The 20,494-nt window shown below is 51.6% G+C and overlaps 1 protein-coding gene across 4 annotated transcripts in view; it reads left to right on the top strand.

The window, feature by feature from the left end:
* LOC144158118 (proteasome adapter and scaffold protein ECM29) overlaps positions 1 to 20,494 on the top strand; it is a 293,901-nt gene that overhangs the window by 190,846 nt on the left and 82,561 nt on the right. For all 4 annotated transcript variants that reach the window (XM_077688775.1, XM_077688773.1, XM_077688774.1 and 1 more), the window contains exons 26-28: positions 4,527 to 4,632; positions 5,953 to 6,000; positions 7,553 to 7,825. In XM_077688775.1, coding sequence (XP_077544901.1) covers positions 4,527 to 4,632; positions 5,953 to 6,000; positions 7,553 to 7,825 — 427 coding nt within the window. The remainder of the gene's footprint in view (positions 1 to 4,526; positions 4,633 to 5,952; positions 6,001 to 7,552; positions 7,826 to 20,494) is intronic.

Raw genomic sequence — 20,494 nt, 5'->3', positions numbered from 1 at the left:
GGTCACCCACGTGGCGGAGTAGCATGAAACCTTCACGAGCGGCAGCGACGTCCGAACCGCCGGAGAACCTCAAGCTGGGCCGGGTCGGCCGCATCATAGGATTTCGTGGTCACGAGGTCCTTGGAGAGCCCGGTGACCTGGCCGTCCTCGAGTATGACGCAGTCGTCGCCAGGCAGGCTGATGGGTGCATCCAATAGCCCCTTCGGGGAATCGGGTGCGAGCTCCGGCAGTTGTTTCAGGCGATGCGAGTCCTCGCCGGATGTGCGGCCGTGTAGATCCCAGACGTGCGGCTCACATACAGCGTGCCCATTGGCCACATTGTCGACCTCCGCGGTTCTCTTGCTGTCACCGGGGAGCGCCGCAGTCTTGCCGGGCCGGGGGACGGCAAAATCAGGGCTCGGCGCTCCGTTGCTCTGAACAGCAACTGGAGAAGGAACCGCTGGGGGTCGGGCGAAGGAAACGTGCGCGCATATGAAGTGCACCTTTTCGGCGTATTCAAAGCTCGTGAAGAAGTCGGCTTCCAACTCGTCTAAATCGATGGTTTTCTTCCTGGATGCGCTCGCCGAGGACCTTCATCTCCTCGTACTTGGTGTTGACGGCGAGCAGGTGCGAGTGGATCTGCTCGGTCGGTGAGTCTGGATCCACTAGCAACGATTCAATTGCAGCTATGCCCCTTGTGATGGCTTGCCTCACCAAGTCACGGCGGTGGCGTAGCTCCTCCATGGCAGATGGCAGCGAAGCTGGGCGACTGGGTGGCTCCGGCACGAGCACGAGCGGCGAGCAGCGTTCGAGAACGAGGCGTCTCAAATCAGCTGGATCCCAAGGAATCCCTAGCCTAGCGTACCTTGGCGTCTGCGCCGCATCAAGTCGAGTCTGCTGCTCGTGGATCGATCTCCCGGGTTTGACCCCAGAATGTTGCGGAAAGCGACGGAGAGAGGAGCCAAGCAGCCGATCGCCCGATTCCTGGGGGAGAACACAAGCCACCGCCACAAGCGCGAGGAGCGAGCTATGCCCGTGCCCGTGCGAGCTGCCTCCTTATTATCATCAACAATGGGGTGGCAGGCTGATCTGCCGCGGTGGCTCGGTGGCTAAGACGTTGTGCTGCTGGTGGGCCTGAGGGCATTGGGGGTTCAGTCCAGGCTGCAGTGGCTGCTTTCGAGATGGAGGTGAAAAGCAAAAACCTCCCATGTGTCAAGATTTCAGCGCACTGTTAGATGTGTAGAAGTATGGATGGCCGAGCGGTAGGAAGTGACTACCGCGAACAGTAGGCCATCAGGCCCGCGAAAGACATGAGAACATGCCGAGCCGTTTGCCCAGAACGAAGTGTGTTTATCCTCCCAAATCGGCCATTCGCCGCTGTGCCAGGCTTGCACGGCTGAACATAAAACTATCAGCGCCGCGTGGGGGCGCTGCACATGTGCTAACATTGTAACACGCACGTTAGAGATCCCCTGCAGGTGGTCGAGATTAATCCGGAGCCCTCCACTACGGTGCGCCTCGTAGCCCAGGTGTGGCTTCGGTGGGTGAACAGCCACGATTTGCATTTTAGGTGGCCCGACTTGTGCTGCAGTGTTGCTTAGAAGGCGTGGTGGCTGGAGCCTGTGGTTCACGTGACACCACCAGTGCAAAGTCTGTGTTGGAAGCGAGCAGCCAGTGGCATCACCAACCATCCTTGCCACCTTGTCGGAGGGAAAGGGAAGGTGTTCTTTTGCAAGAATGGAAGTTGAGCACTAGAGCGTCTCTCATTGGGCACTTGCAATCAAGATGGGTACACTCACTGCGCCAACTCAGGGAAACAACCCCGGCTGTCTTGGACACGGCCTGCACTGCTTTGCAACCAGGAGTGGCCTTGTTGTGGTAGTAGTGTACAGCAGCGCAGCAGAGACTGCTCGCTCCGCCCAATCCCCAACCCAAGCAACTGAATGGGCACCCAGTGTGAACTGAACTGGCCCAGCCATTGGCCCTAAGCTGCTTCCGACCGTGTGCTGGGCCAATCTGGGCCAAAGCAGTGGAGGGCTTGCAATAGCGACTGCTTCCTCAACTCGTTCAAAGCCAGCACGGTGGTGACTGGTGTGGCTGGACTGCAAGTAAGGCTTCTTGCCACCATGCCACTATAATTGCGCAGAACTTGTTTTCAGCATCTAAATTTTGCACCAAGACTGGTTCACTGAAACATTAGCGTACGTTTGTTCCACACAAAGCTTGCACATGTTGGCCATTTTAGCACAGTTCAGTAGAATCGACAGCTGGGCTTGGTGGTTCTTGTGCATAGTTAACTCTTTCGTTACCGCGGGAAAATTGACCGATTTTTAGGGGTCCAAGAAAACATTTTTTTTTTCCTGATATAAAAAGTTGGTTAGGCACTAATTACAGGAACAACAAATGCAGATTTTTTAATGGCCTTTCCCATAACACCAGTTTTTAAAATGTTTTTATGTGTCATAGTTTGTGCTTACTTTAAGCTTACTTTACAGGTGCTTACTTTAGGCTCGCCCACGGAGCAAGATATAAAGAGGAGCGCCGACTGTGGCCCAGAAAAAATCGTTTGCTCGGGCCGATAATGTCCACGCGCCGCCGGCCGCCCAGCTTTCCCTTTGCTCTCTTCCTCCTTCGTTCGCCCTCTCGTCGCTGTGCCTCTGTACATGGCTCTTCCCTTCTTCGCTCTCCCCAGAGGCATCTTTTCTTGCGCAGCGACGTCTGTCTTATGCCTGTCCTACTATGCAGGAGGCATGCGTGCCGCGCGGAATTTAAACACCCGTGCGCGGCCGCAATAGACGGCGCAGATAATCGCACGCCGCCGCATACATGGCGATCGCTTATTCCCGGAACGTTTATTCTGACATTATGAAGATCCACTAAAAATATTGTACTAACCCAGCACATGTAAGCGCAACTGAACGACGACGACTTCAGAAGCACCAAAGAATGAGCAAGAGTAATATGGAACGCCACAACATAGTCTAGCGTGATTCTGCTTACGACGAATCGATGCAGCGCAAAGGTTACCCTCTGTTGTTATCCCGCTCTCCGGCCGCGTGCTTAATTATTTATGCTGCTTCTGCGCACGAACAACACTTACGAGGGTCGCCCGGAGTCTCCATCGGCAAACGGCAATGATGCACATTTCTGTGCCAATGACTGAATTGGACGGCTGCCCTGTTGTATCAAGTGCACAAAAACACTGTCAGCTTGATAAGGAACCTAAGAATATCAAACGCATACTTCATTTTAACTCATGCCGCAACTTACCGCCCAATGTTCACTGTCGCTGTACGGTCGTGTTATCTCGTCGATAACACCGCGACTCCAAATAAAATGCTGCGATTTGTATGGCTGCAATTTTTTGGCCTACCAGGGTTCCCGGCGTTTTTTTTTTTTTTTTTAAGCGGCTGACCAGCAAAACAACCGGCTCGTTAAACCTTTTCTTTCGGCGAGTTATCGCGAAATGAAGGCTTCTGAAAAGACCGCACTGTCAGCGACTTGATCTTGAGCAGATTGCTACGTCGCGGGCAGTCGCGGGTGATGTTATCGCATTTCTGTTATTTTCTGATGAGCGTGTAAGTGCCGGCCCGTGTTCTAGGCACACTCTGTTTTGGACGCAAGTTGCAGAACTGCGAGAAAGCTGAGGGAACTTTTATAATCGCTAGTGATCAAAACCAATTGCTCCTTTCGCCTTTTGTAAAACCTGTTAAAACACAGCCAAATTGGTATTCCCAAATTTACAAAACGGAGCCACATTTTCGGCAAGCACCGCGCAAAAGGTAGTGTTTGTATAGCAGCCATATGTTTGTGTGTGGTCTCTATATTTTGTTTTCCCGCCATGCAAACCAATCCTTAACGTATCTTTGCCGTACGGCCACTCAATTCCTTCGGTTACCCAGAAGGTGCTGTCGAACAAGTTAATCAACTGTGCGAAGGAGGCGCGCCATGAACGCGAAGCGGCGCCAAAGCAGGCCCAAAGCAGTCCGTGCCCAAAACTACCGTCGCCGAAGCAGACGACAGAGCCGACGGAATTCGTTCCGCCAACTCGCCCGCCAGCGCACGGGGAACGCCGGCCGCTTAGCCGCCGCCGGCCCCATTCGCTGCGCCATCTACATTGTGCTCCGCGAGTTATGGACATTAAGAGCCCGCCGGAGAGAGCAAAGTCGGCGCTCCTGTTTATCTTGCTCCGTGGGCTCGCCCCTCTGTGCCTCCATTTTTGAAGCCTAGCTTTCTCTATTTTTCGCTATTGTAAAAATATTGCAACTACAGGACTGCTGGTACTCTTGGCTATGTTCTTGCCTGCCTGAGGTTTCCTTTGCGGCCAATAATGCGGGCACGTATGAGCCACGGCATCAGTTTTGGTAGTTTGCATTGGTCGTGCCTGCACATGCTTTGTGTCCAAGCACTCTTGGTCGACAGGCAGCTCTCCGCGGCCAGGCACGGGTAACAAAACGTAAACAAGACACGTTTGTGGACGTAGGAACCCTGGGCAGCCATTCTTTCTGCATTGATGCCAGCGAGCGCCTGTTGTCCTTCCCCGGCAGCTGCCTGGCCCTGTCGGACCTGCTGGGGGGCCGCACTCTGGACGACGTGCTGGACTGTGTGCCCGGCCTCTGGGAGAACCTCTTCCGGGTCCGCGACGACATCAAGGTGGGACACCCAGCTAGCTGCTGCCTGGCACGTTTGAGGGGGCACAATCACCTTCAAAGGTGCAGCCCGATCCCAGTGGTGTTAGGGTATGTACTTGCAATTGAGCAGAGTGCTTACTTGGGAGGAAGTGAAGTGCCACAGAATCTGAGCGGACCCCCGTTCCACATTCGGCTGACTGTGGGGGAGGGACCTTGTCACAGTGGAGTAGAAATGGTGCACAGTGTCAGGCATGTTTCGACCGAGAAGCATCTGGCACAAAAGAAAAAAATGAATGGGCTGTTTCGAGCATGGTAAGTGGTGTGCACCTTATTCTGCTAATTGCTTCTCTTTGCCGGGGTTTTCCTGCGTACAGCAAACTTGCAACAAAAGTTCATTGCATACGGCGCATAGAAGGAGGATATGCGGCATCCACTTGGGGTGACATGCAGTGAGCATGTCTAAGGCATCTAGATTTTCACATGGTACACCTGGCTGGAGCACAAACTGTACAGCTGCCACCCATGGCTCTAGGTACGTGCTCATTATTTAGCCCAGGTCATAAGAGCATGTTCTGGGGACATTTTGTCACGTGTCATTCCACTCATAGCACGTGCCAAGCTGAGTGCTATAATGCCGTGGTCAGCATTTCAAACAGGAAGCCGGGATTACCTGTGGCGAGCGAAAGAATGTGCAAATTGCCCCCCCCCCCCCTTTTTTTTTTCCTCACTATTCTGTCCAGCAGTTAGAATTGTGAAAAGAAAGCTGGGACAGTGAGCGTGCCTTGAAGGATTCGCGTTGATGCCTCGTGCGCAACAACAGTTGGGGGGGGGGGGGGGGGTGTTGTCGACATAAGAGTTCCTTACTAATATACACACTAGAGGGAAGCCTGTCAGTGTAACTGTGTGCTATCATGGGAGCCAGTATAGCAGCCAGTGACGTTCCTCTCCTGCTTGGCTTGGCTTCTTTTCACTCTTGAAGCCGAAACCAACAAAAAAAGCATAGCATTTTTCGAGTCTTGTATGTCTTGCATGAACTTCTAAATAATGCCTGACAAATGCATTGCTTTTATATAAAGAAAACAACTTTAAGTAATCGTTTGCAGTGACATTGTCATTTTGCAGCCACAGGAAACTTCTCAGCCAGTTCGTGAGGCGTGCCATGGGGCAGGGGGAACGCTCCGACCTTGCTGAAGCGAGGCTCGCCCAGACGCTAGTGCCAGGCTTCCCTCTAGGGCGTGTTAGTGTGAGACTCCACGGTTGCCTAGAGCCGGGATTGCAGGGAGGAGCAGCGCACTTGCTGCCTGCACGGGTGGTGGTGACAGCCCCCCCCTGGTTTTTGCAGGAGTCGGTCCGGAAGGCGTGCGAGTCGTCTCTGCGAGCCATGACCAAGGTGCGTATGCATATACGGCCCAGTTTAGCGAAGCCGCTGTTAGGTAGACAAATGTGGTGGAAGCAAAAAAACATTTCCAGAGGAAACCACCAAATTTGCGGGTTAAGAAGTAGGGATGGGCGAGTTTCGAAGCGAGTAGTGATTTGGTGCAGCGATTTCAGATCAATTAGTTTGAATAGTCTGTATCACAGATTACAAAGAGAAACAAGCGAATCAGTCGTGGTGTGACTATAGGAACACAGTGTCGCTTAAAATGAGAGCTCCTGTGCGGGACGGTGAAAGGTGTTGCAGTGGACGCCGAATAATACGACTTTCAAGGGACCACGCCAAAGCATGCTATGGCCGGGGTGTGGGCCCGCCTAGTAGACAGTATCGCGGCACAGGTGCAAGTTCCCCTGACTAACTAGAATGTGGTTTCTAAATATGAAATGCCCATTTTGTGTCTGCCCTAGCCCGCCAGGCATGCACAATGCGCCATGCGATCCCCATGCCATCCACCTGGTGTGTTGAGCAGATTGAGAGTGCCCAGGCCAAGCGAAACGAACGGTAGCACCAGCAGGTGGCAAAGAAAGGAGCAGGGCCACAACACGGCTTTGAGAGACAGCGTTGGGAATGGAGGTGACCTTTAAGAAAGCAGGGCTTCAGTCATCGCTGTGGGCTTGCGTTGTATGCGTTTTGGCGTTTGTCAGCTCGGTGGGAGCTTCCAATTGGCTGTCCACCCGCCACCTGGACTTCTCGCAGGTGGTGTGTGGTGCCGTCGAAGGTTAACGCCCACTCTTCAGCAAGGGGCCAGGCTCGCCTGCCACTTTGCCCATCAAATGGGGGAGACAAATGAAGGTCGGGACGAGGGGCGCAAGAGATGGGAAAAACGCCAATTTATACCCGCCCGGGTCGGTCGAATGAAGCGGACTGCGCGCACCCGAGCCTCGTGTAATCGGGGCTTTTGACGCAGGACCGCCGTGAGAAGCGGGTCGTCGTATCAGCGGAGCTCCACTGTTCCTTCTGATTCTTATTCAGGAGCGCCAGGGCAGCACTGCAGCCCCTCCCGATACCCGGCCAGAGATGCTCTTCTCAGGGAGCCCCGAGGCCATTTTTGCACAGAAAGAAAGCTGCGTGTGGCTCCTGAATTAGAATCAACCGGAACAGTGGAGCTCCGCTGATACGACGACCGGCTTCTCACGGCGGATCACTGCGTCAAAAGCCCCCGTTTATACGAGGCTCGGGTGCACGCAGTGCGCCTCATTCGACCGACCCGGGCCACAGTTGGTGAGAGGCAATGGGACTGTGTTGAGGTTAGCGGCCAGTGATACGAAACACTGGACTGTCCCTTGCTGGCTGCACTGGGCAGTCTTGCACCTAAGGAAGTTGCCATTGCTTCTTCAGTTCCAAGGCTTGGGTGCAATGCATGTGCATCAGCAGGAGAGCTGCTCCGAATCAGCTGCCTGGCAGGGGAAAAGAGCTCGGCGATTGGAGTAGTGCCCGACCGCGAGTGCCTGACTGAGATGGGTGCAAGCAGAGCGTGCCTGTTTTGTGGCGGCCTGTTTTCGGGCAGGCGTGCGTGCAGACGTGTGATGCGCACGCGAGTGGCCGGGAGCGCGCCCTGGCCGTGGTGCTTCCCTGCCTGGCGCGTGGCCTGTCCAGCCCCGTGGCCGAGGTGCGCCAGACCAGCCTGGAGACGCTGGTGCAGCTGAGCCGGGGGGCGGGCCCCGCGCTGCGGCCCCACCTGCCCCTGCTGCTGGGGGCCCTGCTGGACGCCCTGAGCGACCTCGAGCCCCCCGTCCTCAGCCAGCTCAGCGTGCAGGCCGACGCTGAGGCCCGCGACCGGGTCAGTGCTCCCTCCTCTCCGACAAGTGCCCAGATACAGTTAAACCTCGATGTAACGGAGTCGGTAAAATTCCTAATTTACTTCGTCACATTGAAATTTTGCTACATTGAAATTCGCGGTTTTAATGAAGTGTTCGTCCCGTAAAGCATTTCCTGCAAAAGAAAACGTGGCGCGCATACACCGCTGGCGCACTCTTTCTGTTTCCATCGGAGCTAATCGCCTACTAGGGAATCAGAGTGAACCACATGGAGCGTTTTCTCCCCGCAAAAGCGCGCCCCGCAAGCCACAGGCACGCTGACGCAGTCGCGGAGACAACCCACGTGGTGTGAGTAGCTCCAGCGACCGCTTTCGCTCGCTGAACCGCAACTCGAGGGGCAAACGAGAGGTTCATGCGAGAAAAAAAGCGGATAACCTGGGCGAAATTTTCACTGTGAAGCGTCATACGCGCCGCTTACGAAAGCGCCCATCAAATATCCTCGGCATGCCTGAGCGCTTCGAAGCTCCCGCCATAGGCGCCTCCACATCGGCGAAACTGGTCAGGCTCCTCCCACTGCCGCGTGCAGCGCGAGTCACTTCCTGGCGCAGAAGCCGCCGCCGACGCGCAATCGCGGATGTGGGTGTGAAAAAAACGCGCGCACAAGGCTCATAAAGATTCACAAATGCTTGCTGAAACGATGCAGGGGTTGAACAGCTGCACCATTTGTGCCTTTGTGCGCCAAACATGTTTACCTGCGTCATCCTGCGCCGAACCGCTCCCGTTGCGCCAAACCCGCCTGAACTAAGTGGAATGCTCGAAAATCGTAAAAAAAATGCATTTTAAAAAAAAAAAATTTTTTTTTGAAGTCTCCATACATATAACCACCTATGCGAGTAGTTTCACCGCTGAATTTGGTGAGGAAATTCTTAAAATCGACTTTGCAAACACAGCGGGAGCCGCAAAACGCCGAGAATCAGGCTAAAAAAGCTTGAACTTCGCGCGCGCGCGCGCCACACTCGAAGCCAACGTTTTTAGATTAGGTCAGTTTGCAAACTCCGCCGGCGGAGGCTGCCCCAACTCGTCTCCCGTCCGCAGCGGCGCTGGCGTCGCATTGAGATCGGCGGAGCAAGCAGCCGCAGCAACCGGCCAGCAAAATCTTCCCCCCTCAGTGAGTCGATTTTGGTGAGAGCCACAGACGGTGCTTTGCTCGCTGTGCATTTCTTCGTTGTTGATCGCCGGTGCGTGTCTTGCAAAAATTGTTACACATGATTACGCGTCGATGGGTTTTGAGAACTTTTTAGAATCGTAGCACCTCATCACTTGGTACGAGCACGTCAACGTCAGCAGTGCAGTCGAACCTCGTATTAAAAATAGTATCAGGGCAGTACATTCGTTCATTGTATCCTGTATTCGTCTTAACAGTAGGGGTAAAACCCGGTTCAAGCAAATCGGCAGTCTGGCTCGTGCGAACACTCTAGATACAAAGCATTATTCCAGGGTTCAAACCCACGACATATGCTGTAATCCTTACCTGCCTCCGTCTGGCATTTCAAACGAAACGGACAGATACATTAGAACGTGGAATTAGCAAACTTCTTTTGACAAAACAGGCAGGCATTGTTATTTAATTGAAGAAAGACGTGACGCGAAAAATGGCTATGTTACTTTCATATTTTCGTTTTGATTTTCTTTTTTTTTTTTTTTTTTTTTCATTCTAGTTTTGGAGTTTTGAGTCTTGCGCGAACCAAAACCCCGAGGAGCGAGAAAATGCCGAGCGCTCGTGAGCGCGCCGCTCGATGCATATGTCGATGACTATAACTAGCACAGTGCAAAGCGACGACGTAGCTACTACAATGTTAATGTGCAGCGCCCTCACGCGGCGCTGATGGTTTTGTGTTCAGCCGTGCAAGCCTGGCACACCGGCGAGTAGCCGGGTTGTGAAAATAAACTCAGTTCATTGTGGGCAAACGGCTCGGCATGTTCTCATGTCTTTCGCGGGCCTGATGACCTACTGTTCGCGGTAGTCACCTCCTACCGCTCGGCCATCCATACTTCTACACATCTAACAACTGGCGACGGGGATGAAAGAAAGTTTCACGTGAGTCTTCGTTCCCGCACCGCTCTGCCATCCGTTCACAATGCCAAGTTTCGGCAACCTCGAGTCGTTCGAGGGGGGAGGAGACGGCTGGCCCTGTTATGTGGACCGGCTCCAAGCATTTTTCATGGCCAATGATGTCACCACAGAGAAGCGTACTTCTGTATTCATCACCTGCTGTGGGCAGAAAACGTATGCTTTGCTCCGAAATTCGGTCAAGCCCGCCAAACCCAGTGGCAAGACGCTGGACGAGATTCTTCCAGTTCTTGGAAGTCACTACTGTCCGAAGCCATCTGCCGTTGTGCCGCGTTTTTGTTTCAGCTCGCGTGTTTGCGCGGAAGAGGAACCAGACCTCACCTTCGACTATGCCATGCAGACCGCCCTAGCAATGGACGCAGCAAAAAAGGACGCAGGCGAGATAGCCCAAGCTAACACGAGGAGCACTTTCTCGACTCACAGTGTCTTGTCAGGCTCGGGGGGCGTCACCTGCTACCGCTACGGGGACGGACACCTTGCATCAAAATGCAAGCATGTGAAGACAATCTGCAGTTACTGCCACAAACGAGGTCACTTGCGAAGGTGTGCGATACGAGACGAAAGGACAGCCAAGCCCGAAGCTACAGCCCTTCCAAGGCACGTTCGTTCTCGGCACGAAGTTCACCGTCGTCGAGCAACCGTCATCGAGTGAATACTGTTCGCAATGAGGACGCCGCTACAACTTCATCTTCCAAAGTTTTCAACATGTGGCAAGTTGACTACGCCACGCCGCCTCCGCCTTTCACCGTCACTGTTGACGTTTGCGGCAAGCCGCTCCGCATGGAACTGGACACGGGGGCAAGTGTCTCCGTCATGGCCAAGTCTCGTCTTCTTCAGCTTTTGCCTTCGGTTTCTGTGCAGCCGTCACAAGTGCTTCTGCGAAGCTATACCGGGGAACTGAAAAAGGTTCAAGGCAAAGCTGACATCAGCGTGAAGTTTCATGGCAAGGAGGCCGACCTACCTATTTTTCTGACCGAGGACGGATCGCCCACTCTTCTAGGACGCAACTGGATTCGTGAGCTGGGCATCGGCGTTTCCGACGTTGAAGTGATTGCACATGCACTTTCCAACGTCAAACACCTAGTCCAAGACTACGCCGAAGTGTTTGAAGAAGGCCTGGGTACGTTCAAGAGTGCTAAAGCTTCTCTACATGTTCCTTCCGATGCTCCACCTCGGTTCTTCAAGCCACGCCCACTGCCGTATTCCTTGACAGATGGAGTCACTCAAGAAATCCAAAGATTAAGAAGAGATTCCATTCTTGTTCCAGTCAGGACAGCAAAGTGGGCTGCACCTATTGTTCCTGTGACCAAAAGGGATGGACGCATTAGAATCTGTGGAGACTTTGGTGTCACCATAAACCCAGTGGCAATAGTGGAGCAGTACCCCATTCCAAGGATCGAGGACCTGTGGACTGTGCTTGCTGGAGGTGGAAATTCACAAAATTGGATTTGCGAGATGCGTACCAGCAAGTTGTTCTTGACAAGGCCTCTAGAGAGTACGTCACCATTTCGACATATGGGGTTGTTTCAGTACACCCAGTTGCCTTTTGGTGTCTCATCTGCTCCAGCCATATTTCAGCGTGAGATGGAGAACTTGCTCAGGGGACTGCCACATGTAGCAGTCTATTTCAACGATATTCTTGTTACTGGCGCAAACGATGCTGAGCACCTTCGCAACCTCAGTGCTGTGCTTAGCAAGCTTCAGGAATCTGGCCTCAAGCTGAAACTTGAAAAATGCCACTTCTTCATGCCACAAGTTGAGTATCTCGGGCACATCATCCGCAAGGAAAGCCTTTCCCTGAACGTTGACAAGGTAGCAGCCATTCTGCATGCTCCTGTGCCTCAAGATGTCAAGGAACTTCAGAGTGTCTTGGGACTTGTCAACTTCTACAGGCACTTCTTACCCAATCTTTGGTCACTCCTTCGTCCACTGCACTTGCTTCTTTGTGAAGGAAAGAACTGGGAGTGGGGACAAGAACAAAAGATGCAATTACTGCCTGCAAGCACTTGGTAACATCAGCTCCAGTTCTTGTGCATTTCAACACTTGCCTCAGCTGCGACGCATCGCCTTATGGTATAGGTGCAGTCCTGGCACACAAAGACGCTCATGGCCGGGAACATGCCATTGCTTTTGCCTCGAGAAGCTTTTCAAAAGCAGAACAAACCTACAGTCAACTCGACAAGGAGGCACTGGCTTTAGTGTTTGGCGTGTATCGGTTCCACCAGTACTTGTGGGGCATCTCATTCGAAGCACACACTGACCACAAGCCACTTCTTGGACTGCTGGGCGCCAACAAGCCCGTTCCCGTGCAAGCTTCGCCTCGAGTGGTCAGGTGGGCTCTGAAGCTTTCTGTGTACAAGTACGAACTTGTATACAAGCCTGGCAAAAAGCTCGGCCATGCCGATCTACTTAGTAGACTGCCTCTGCCAACTGACACCACTGCATTACCGCGACCTGCTGACATCTTCTTGCTGGAGGAGGCATATCCGCGACTTCTTTCACCTCGTGTTGTGGCCCAAGCCACAAGAAATGATCCGGTTCTGGGTCATGTTGTTCTTGCTGTTCTGAAAGGAGAAAGCCTCCCAGTGGGACCAGAGTGGAACCCTTTCAATACCAGAAGCTCAGAACTCAATCTCCATGAGGGTTGCCTACTCTGGGGATCAAGAGTCGTGACAGGCCCAAGTTCTTGGTGTTCTTCATGCCAGCCACCCGGGTATCGAGAAGAGCAAGATGATTGCCAGGAGCCATGTTTGGTGGCCAGGCATTGACAATGACATTGCCAACAGTGTGAAGAGCTGCGCCACGTGCCAGACTCAACATCGAGCTGCACAGCCGGTTCAGCAGACGCCATGGCCTTTTCCACAGCAACCCTGGTCAGGACTTCACGTTGACTTTGGGGGACCATTCCTAGGTCACACGTTCTTGGTTATTGTGGATGCGTTCTCAAAGTGGATAGAAGTCTTTCCTGTGTCTTCCACATCTGCAGAAGCTACCATTTCTGCTTGAGAATTGCATTCGCTCAGCATGGCCTGCCTGACGTCATAGTTTCCGACAACGGTCCTGCCTTCACCAGTGCCCAGTACCTTGAGTTCTTAACTCGAAATGGAATACGCCGCATGCTCGTACCGCCCTATCACCCTGCCTCAAACAGTGCAGCTGAACGAGTTGTACAAACTGTAAAGAACAAACTCAAGAAGTCTGGCTCTGGGAACTTCCAAACGCAGATCTCCAGGTTCCTGTTCCACTACAGGACCACACCACATGAAGTTACAGGTCGGCCACCGTGTGAGCTTTTGACGGGAAGAATGTTCAAGACTCCGCTGGATGTCCTGAAGCCAAGCCTGCAGGCATCTGTACTTCTCAAACAACTCAAGCAGAAGTTGTATGCCGACAGAGGGTCCCGGCAGGCCCCATCACTGCAGCCAGGTGATGACGTGTATGCGCGAAACTTCCGCAGGGATACATCTTGGGTGCCTGCCAGTGTTGTGGACGTCACTCCGTCATCAGCCAGTGTCCGTTTTGAAGACGGCACCTTGGGAAACCAACACAGCGACCACTTGTGCGACAGAAACAGTTCTGACCTCTCCTGAAACTGCTATCGCTGCAGCTCCACCACAGCTGGAGCCGCCGCCTCTTCATGCACCAGCTGTTCCGGAAGTGCCTCATCAGGAACAGCCACCTGGAAATAGCTTCTCTGGGAGTAGCTGTGCCATGGACAGCGACGGGACTGCGCTCAACGGTGGTGTGCACGTGAACAGTGACTCTGTCGTGCCTACGCCTAGCCCACCGAAGTTGCGACGGGGCACGAGGACTAGGAAACCAGTGCATAGGTACTCCCCATAGTCTTCCTCCTAAGAAGGGAGGAGTGTTACAATGTTAGCTTATGTGCAGCGCCCCCACGCGGCGCTGATGGTTTTGTGTTGAGCCGTGCAAGCCTGGCACAGCGGCGAGTGGCCGGGTTGTGAAAATAAACTCAGTTCGTTCTGGGCAAACGGCTCGGCATGTTCTCATGTCTTTCGCGGGCCTGATGGCCTACTGTTCGCGGTAGTCACTTCCTACCGCTCGGCCATCCATACTTCTACACATCTAACAGTAGCATGTCAATAAACAATTTCAAGCTTCTACAATTGCGTGGTGATGTGTCCTAGTGCTCAAGTAGAAAGAAATCCTGCAGCTTCGCTACGTTTCAAGCCGTGCACAACTTATTGCAAGCTTCCCTAGATTTTTTCCTTATTACGCTGGACGGCGGAACTGAAAGCTTAAAAAGCTCTGCTGTTAAAAGAATAAATGCCACTCAGGAGTGCATCTGCACATTTAGTTTTTCCTGGCGATGCTTATGATGCATAGCAAACTTCCGCAATAAAAAAAATGAAGCGCGACCAACCAAAGTTCGTATTTCGTTGGCTATAGTTGTCCCACTGTATTCACTTTGCATAAGGATGGTGTGTGAATTTTACAAGTTATATTTTTCATGTCTGCGAAGAAAAACTGCCGAGTTTGCTTACGCGTTTGAAGCGCGAGACGCTGAAAACCGAACGTCGGGGTGTGTACGCACGTTTTTTCACGTTTTAAACGACGTATTATTTCGATGTTGACCGCACAAATATGGAATACACACGGATACTCGCGAAATGAGCTCGGGACATGGTCTCTAGGGCGGCATACTCCACGTACCCATCAAGAAACCATTTCTTTCACTGATGTTATTCAATTTACACGTAAAGGACTTCGGGTTTGGGACGAACAAAGGCTAGAGTACCGTGTATTTCTGTTTTGCGTGCGCAAAAAATGCCTTGCAGGAATTCCAATCTCATTGATGATCAGCAGAAAGCCGCTAGCTCTAACGGTATGTGTCTTTCCTGGGGGCACGCCGTCAGCAGTACAGTGAACCAAGATGTGGTCTGCGAAAAATTATGCCGTTAAGTGCGCATCCGCGTACCATTTGTCTCTGTTTCAAAATTACCTTCGGGATCGTTCTCAAGTACTATCACTTGGATCAGTGCTGAGTCTTAAGAGTGGTGCCTCGCAAGGATATATTTTTTTCACCTCTTCTTTTTTATTTGTGTGTTAATGATCTTGCTATTGTTGCTAAAACTACGATACTGTATCAAACGCTGATGGCACCACGCCGGTGTCGGACAACTTGGATTATTCACTAGCTCTTCAGGATGGGGCTAGAAATGTAGCCTATTGGTTTGAAATGAAACTAATAACAATTATTCCTGTACAAAGTTGGGTAATTTCTTTTCGCAATCCACAGAAAACAATTGGACACAGAAAACAGTTGGACGCTTGTTTATTCCTCATCCACCATTACGAGCCTCTTTTGCAGCTAATATCAGAACATTATTATTTCATAGCCAAGCCAACTGCGTGTGTGAGGCATTTTTCAAGTAAATGCATTGGTAAAATTACTCAAGCAGTAGTGTTACTCACCTGAAAACAATGCACCGTTTAGGCGCAGGATCACATTAAGAGGGGCGGCCACAAATCCAAAAGCCCGGCGGCATTCCTCCATAATACACGTAGCATTTTTTATGTACTAGTGAGGCGTTTTGTGCAGCGATGGCGTAGAGGTAGAACACCCGCCTCGCGTGCAGAAGGACCGTGGTTCGAATCCCGGTGCCGGACAATTCCCACCGGATTAAAAAAAAAAAAAAATGCGTATTGATGGAATTGCACAAAGGGGCTTGGGGTGCGATCTGACCCCGGCGACCATTGCCGGTAATGCACTCCCTCACCAGAGCAGGATTGGCCACCCTGGTGTAGTAACGGCCACAACCTCCCATGAATACGCCAACTAACCCTCGGCCCTCAGTCCCCAGCGGCTGCGAAGCAACTGACCATGGCGGCGGTCAGACCTGTGACGCAGCAGAGGGTGCTAAGAATCCCTGGATCCAGACAGGCCGCCAATGGAATCTGAACCTGGCAACGTTTAACGCGCGAACCTTATCTAGCGAAGCAAGTCTCGAGGTGTTGTTCGAGGAACTAGAGGGCATTAAATGGGATGTAATAGGGCTTAGCGAGGTTAGGAGGGCAGGCGAAGCCTTTACGGTGCTGAAAAATGGACACGTCCTATGTTACCGTGGTCTAGAGGACAGAAGAGAACTGGGAGTGGGATTTCTAGTCAATAAAAGCATAGCTGGCAACATAGACGAATACTATAGCATTAACGAACGGGCAGCAGGTCTTGTAATTAGGCTCAATAAGAGGTACAAGCTCAAGGTGGTGCAGGGCTACGCGCCCACCTCCAGCCACGACGACCAAGTAGTGGAACGCTTCTATGAAGATGTGGAATCGGCAATGGCAAAAGTAAAAACACAGTATACCGTAGTTATGGGGGACTTCAATGCTAAAGTAGGCAAGAATCAGGCTGGAGACAAGGCAGTTGGGAACTATGGTCTGGGCTGTAGAAATAGCAGGGGGGACCAACTAGTTGAGTTTGCAGAACGGAATAACCTCCGCATAATGAATACCTTCTTCTGTAAACGGGAGAGTCGGAAGTGGACCTGGAGGAGCCCGAATGGGGAGCACAAAAATGAAATAGACTTCATATTATGCGATAACCCTGGCGTCGTGCAGGATGTGGAAGTGCTCGGAAGGGTAAGGTGTAGTGACCACCGTATGGTAAGATCTCGAATTAGGCTAGATTTGAGGAGGGACCGCAACAAGCTAGTACGAAAGAAGCCGATAAACGAACTAACAGTAAGACGTAAAGTAGAAGAATTCAGGATCGCGCTGCAGAACCGATATTCCGCCCTTAACGAGGAAGCCGAGCCTACGACACAGGAAGCCAGCGACAACCTTACACGCATCATCACGGAGTGTGCAATAGAAGTCGGTGGCACTATGGCTAGACAGGATACTGGTAAACTTTCACAGGAGACGAAAGATCTAATCAGGAAACGGCAAACCATGAGAATCTCTACCGCAGCTAACAGAATAGAACTAGCCGAGCTCTCGAAGTTAATCAATAAGCGCAAGACAGCTGACTTACGGAAGTATAATATGGAGAGGATCGAATACGCTGTAAAGAACGGAGGTAGCCTGAAAGCAGTGAAGAGACGTCTTGGCGTGGGGAAAAATCAGATGTATGCACTTAAGGATAAGCAAGGCAATGTCATCACAAATAGGGGTGAAATAGTCACAGTGGCCGAGGAGTTCTATAGGGATCTGTACAGTAGCCGGGACATACAGGATAATGCCGAACGAGACAGTAGTTCAGAGGAGATAGACATCCCACCAGTAACGACCGAAGAAGTAAGGAAGGCTTTGAAAGAAATGAAAGGGGGCAAAGCACCTGGTGAGGATCAGATAACAGCAGACCTCTTGAAGGATGGCGGAGAAATTGTACTTGAAAAACTGGCAAACCTGTATACGCAATGCCTAATGACCGCAATGATACCGGAATCCTGGAAGAACGCGAACATCATCCTAATCCATAAGAAAGGCGACATGAAGGACTTGAAAAATTACAGGCCGATCAGCTTACTGTCAGTCGTCTACAAGGTACTTACCAAGGTAATCGCTAACCGAATCTCTGCAACCTTAGATTTCAGTCAACCTAAAGAACAAGCAGGGTTCCGTAAAGGTTATTCAACAATGGACCATATTCACACGATCAATCAGGTGATAGAGAAGTGCTCTGAGTATACAGAACCCCTATATATAGCCTTCATAGATTATGAGAAAGGATTTGACTCGGTCGAAACCCTAGCAGTCATTCAGGCATTACGGAACCAGGGGGTAGATGAGCATTATGTAAGAATACTAGAGGATATCTACAGTGGGTCTACAGCTACCATCATCCTCCATAGGGAGAGCAGTAAAATACCTATAAGGAAGGGTGTCAGACAAGGAGACACAATCTCTCCAATGTTATTCACAGCATGCTTACAAGAAGTATTCAGAACGTTGGATTGGGAACAGGTGGGAGTAAGGGTTAATGGAGAATACCTCAATAACCTCAGATTTGCTGATGACGTTGCCTTGCTAAGTAACTCGGGGGACGAATTGCAAAGCATGCTTTCCGCACTGGGCGAACAGAGTAGAACCGTGGGCCTGAAAATTAATATGCAGAAAACTAAAGTAATGATCAATAACCTCGGGACAGCACAGCAGTTTGAGATAGGTGGCGAGGCAGTGGAAGTGGTAAGCGAATATATCTACTTAGGCCAAGTTGTTACCCCAGATCCCAACCATGAGGCAGAGATAATTAGAAGGATCAGAATGGGGTGGGGTGCATATGGCAGACATTCTCAGATAATGAATAGCAGCCTACCATTGTCGCTGAAGAAGAAAGTGTATGACAGCTGCATCTTACCGGTACTCACCTACGGGGCAGAAACTTGGAGGCTCACTAAGAGGGTTCAACTTAAATTGAGAACGACTCAGCGGGCAATGGACCGGAAAATGATAGGTGTAACATTAAGGGACAAGAAGAGAGCGGAGTGGGTCAGAGAGCAAACTGGTGTTAAGGACATATTAGTAGAAATTAAGAAGAAATGGACGTGGGCAGGGCATGTAATGCGAAGGCAAGATAACCGCTGGTCATTAAGGGTAACAGAGTGGATCCCTAGAGAAGGCAAGCGTTGCAGGGGGTGGCAGAAAGTTAGATGGGCAGATGAGATCAAGAAGTTTGCGGGGATAAATTGGTCACAGTTGGCACAGGACCGAGGTAATTGGAGAATAATGGGAGAGGCCTTTGCCCTGCAGTGGGCGTAGATAGGCTGGTGATGAGGCGTTTTGTAAATACATTCCAAGATTTAATTTACGCTGAGCAGGCACATCGTCTCGAAATCTGTCCGATTAACCGAGTACTGACGAGCCCTGCTACGTGAAAACAATAACTCCCAATTTTTCGGGAGTACCGTAAAAACCCGCGTATAATACGGACCCGCGTATAATACGAGGTGTAATTTGTGGACAGCAAAGTCAGAAAAAAGTTTTTATCCGCATATAATACGAGGTAAAGAGCACAGGAAGCATTTCTTTGCACTGCAGTTACCCTTCAGCCATTGTCAGTTTTCGCTGGCACTGTCTCCCGACGTCCGTTCAGCCATCGTCAGGTTCGCTGCCGCTGCCTCCTGAAGTCGCCTTGTTGGAAATGTCTTCCCACAGAAAATGGTCCTCAGTGCCATCAAGGGCGTTCGAGATGCCGCATTTCTTAAAAGAGCGACTGAGGAGCTCCTCTGGGATGCTGGCCCACGCATTCGCGAACCAGCCACAAAGCACCGCTGGAGAAGCCCGCGTCAGCCATCCGGTAGCTGTCACTTACGGATCTCCTGACATCATCCACTTTTGTAGCAGGACCTGATGCAGTCTTTGAAAGGCTTGTTGATGCAAACGTCTAGCGGTTGCAGTTGGGATGTCATTCCTCATGAAATGGCAATGAGTTCGATGCGGGGTTCACGCAACAACTTCTTCACAGAAGCAGCCAGGTGGCAGCGAAAGGCGTCAGACACGAGCACTGACGGGAACCCCCAACAGTGCTCCAGGCCGCCGACACCAACAGACCTTATCCAGTCAAGCACCAGTTGCTTTCTCCAACCGCGAATGCTGCCTTCGGTGACGCCGAACTCCCGTCCTGCGGCGGAACTCCTGATGGTCTCGGTACATAAAATACCTTTTCTTTTAATTGCCGCTGAATACTGCCTTCATGCACCCGACATCGTGATAGATTTGCAGTGAACGTGCCGATCCTTCGCGTGGTCAAAACAGTCAAAATGGCGCCGGCTGAGAGAAGCAGCAGCCAGCTAATGCCACCGCAAGATGGCCCACCCCCCGATGAAACCGAAACCGAACGTGCAAATTTTCGGCTGAAAACTTTGGGATCCGCATATATTACGAGGCACAAATTTTACATAGTAAAATTTGGAACAAAACCTCGTTTTATACGCGGGTTTTTACGGTACTATGATGGCTTTTGTTTTTACTGTACTGGGTATTATCCCACTACCTCTTTTCAATCTACTTCAAGGGCTTTACATTGAAGCAAAGCTAACTCGCTGGCGCCGTTCAACACGGAGCAGTAGCAGACGACTTCAGGAGGAGCGATCTCAACGCGACCACAGCGCCGCCGCTGTGCGGGTGACAGGATGGGGCCGCTCCGCCGCCTAAAAAACGTTGCTCGAAGCAGACTGCCGGCGGTGGCCATCTTAGGCTAGCCTGGTAGCTGCCTTCTTTGTGGGTATTTTGCGCTATCTTAAACTGTCGTCGCATGAGCAAAACGAGCGTTATATTTCGCAACGATCGTTTACGAGCCGCTGATTGGCAAGAGTACGCGCGCGCTGGAGCAAACCCCCCGTTCCGCGTCTCTGATTAGCCGGCGCCATGGCCGGCGCGGTTGAGGCGCCATTTTTTTGCTTTGTTTTTGCAGGCGCCCGTTCGCCGCTGCAGTATTTTCAGTTCGGGTGCGTTTTCTCTGCCGTTAGTGACTGCGATTCTGTCACAACGTCTTTTTGTCTTGTGCCCCAATTCTTGGACACCTTTACCTCAACGAATTACGCGCTGCAAGTGCACGAAAAAACGACGGAACACGCCGTAAACGGCGGTGCTGGGA

The sequence above is a fragment of the Haemaphysalis longicornis genome, unplaced genomic scaffold (genome assembly GCF_048455015.1).
Source record: "Haemaphysalis longicornis isolate Haplotype H1 unplaced genomic scaffold, Haemaphysalis longicornis Haplotype H1 scaffold_10, whole genome shotgun sequence".
NCBI lineage: Eukaryota > Metazoa > Arthropoda > Arachnida > Ixodida > Ixodidae > Haemaphysalis > Haemaphysalis longicornis.
This window is presented reverse-complemented; position numbering and strand designations above follow the sequence as displayed.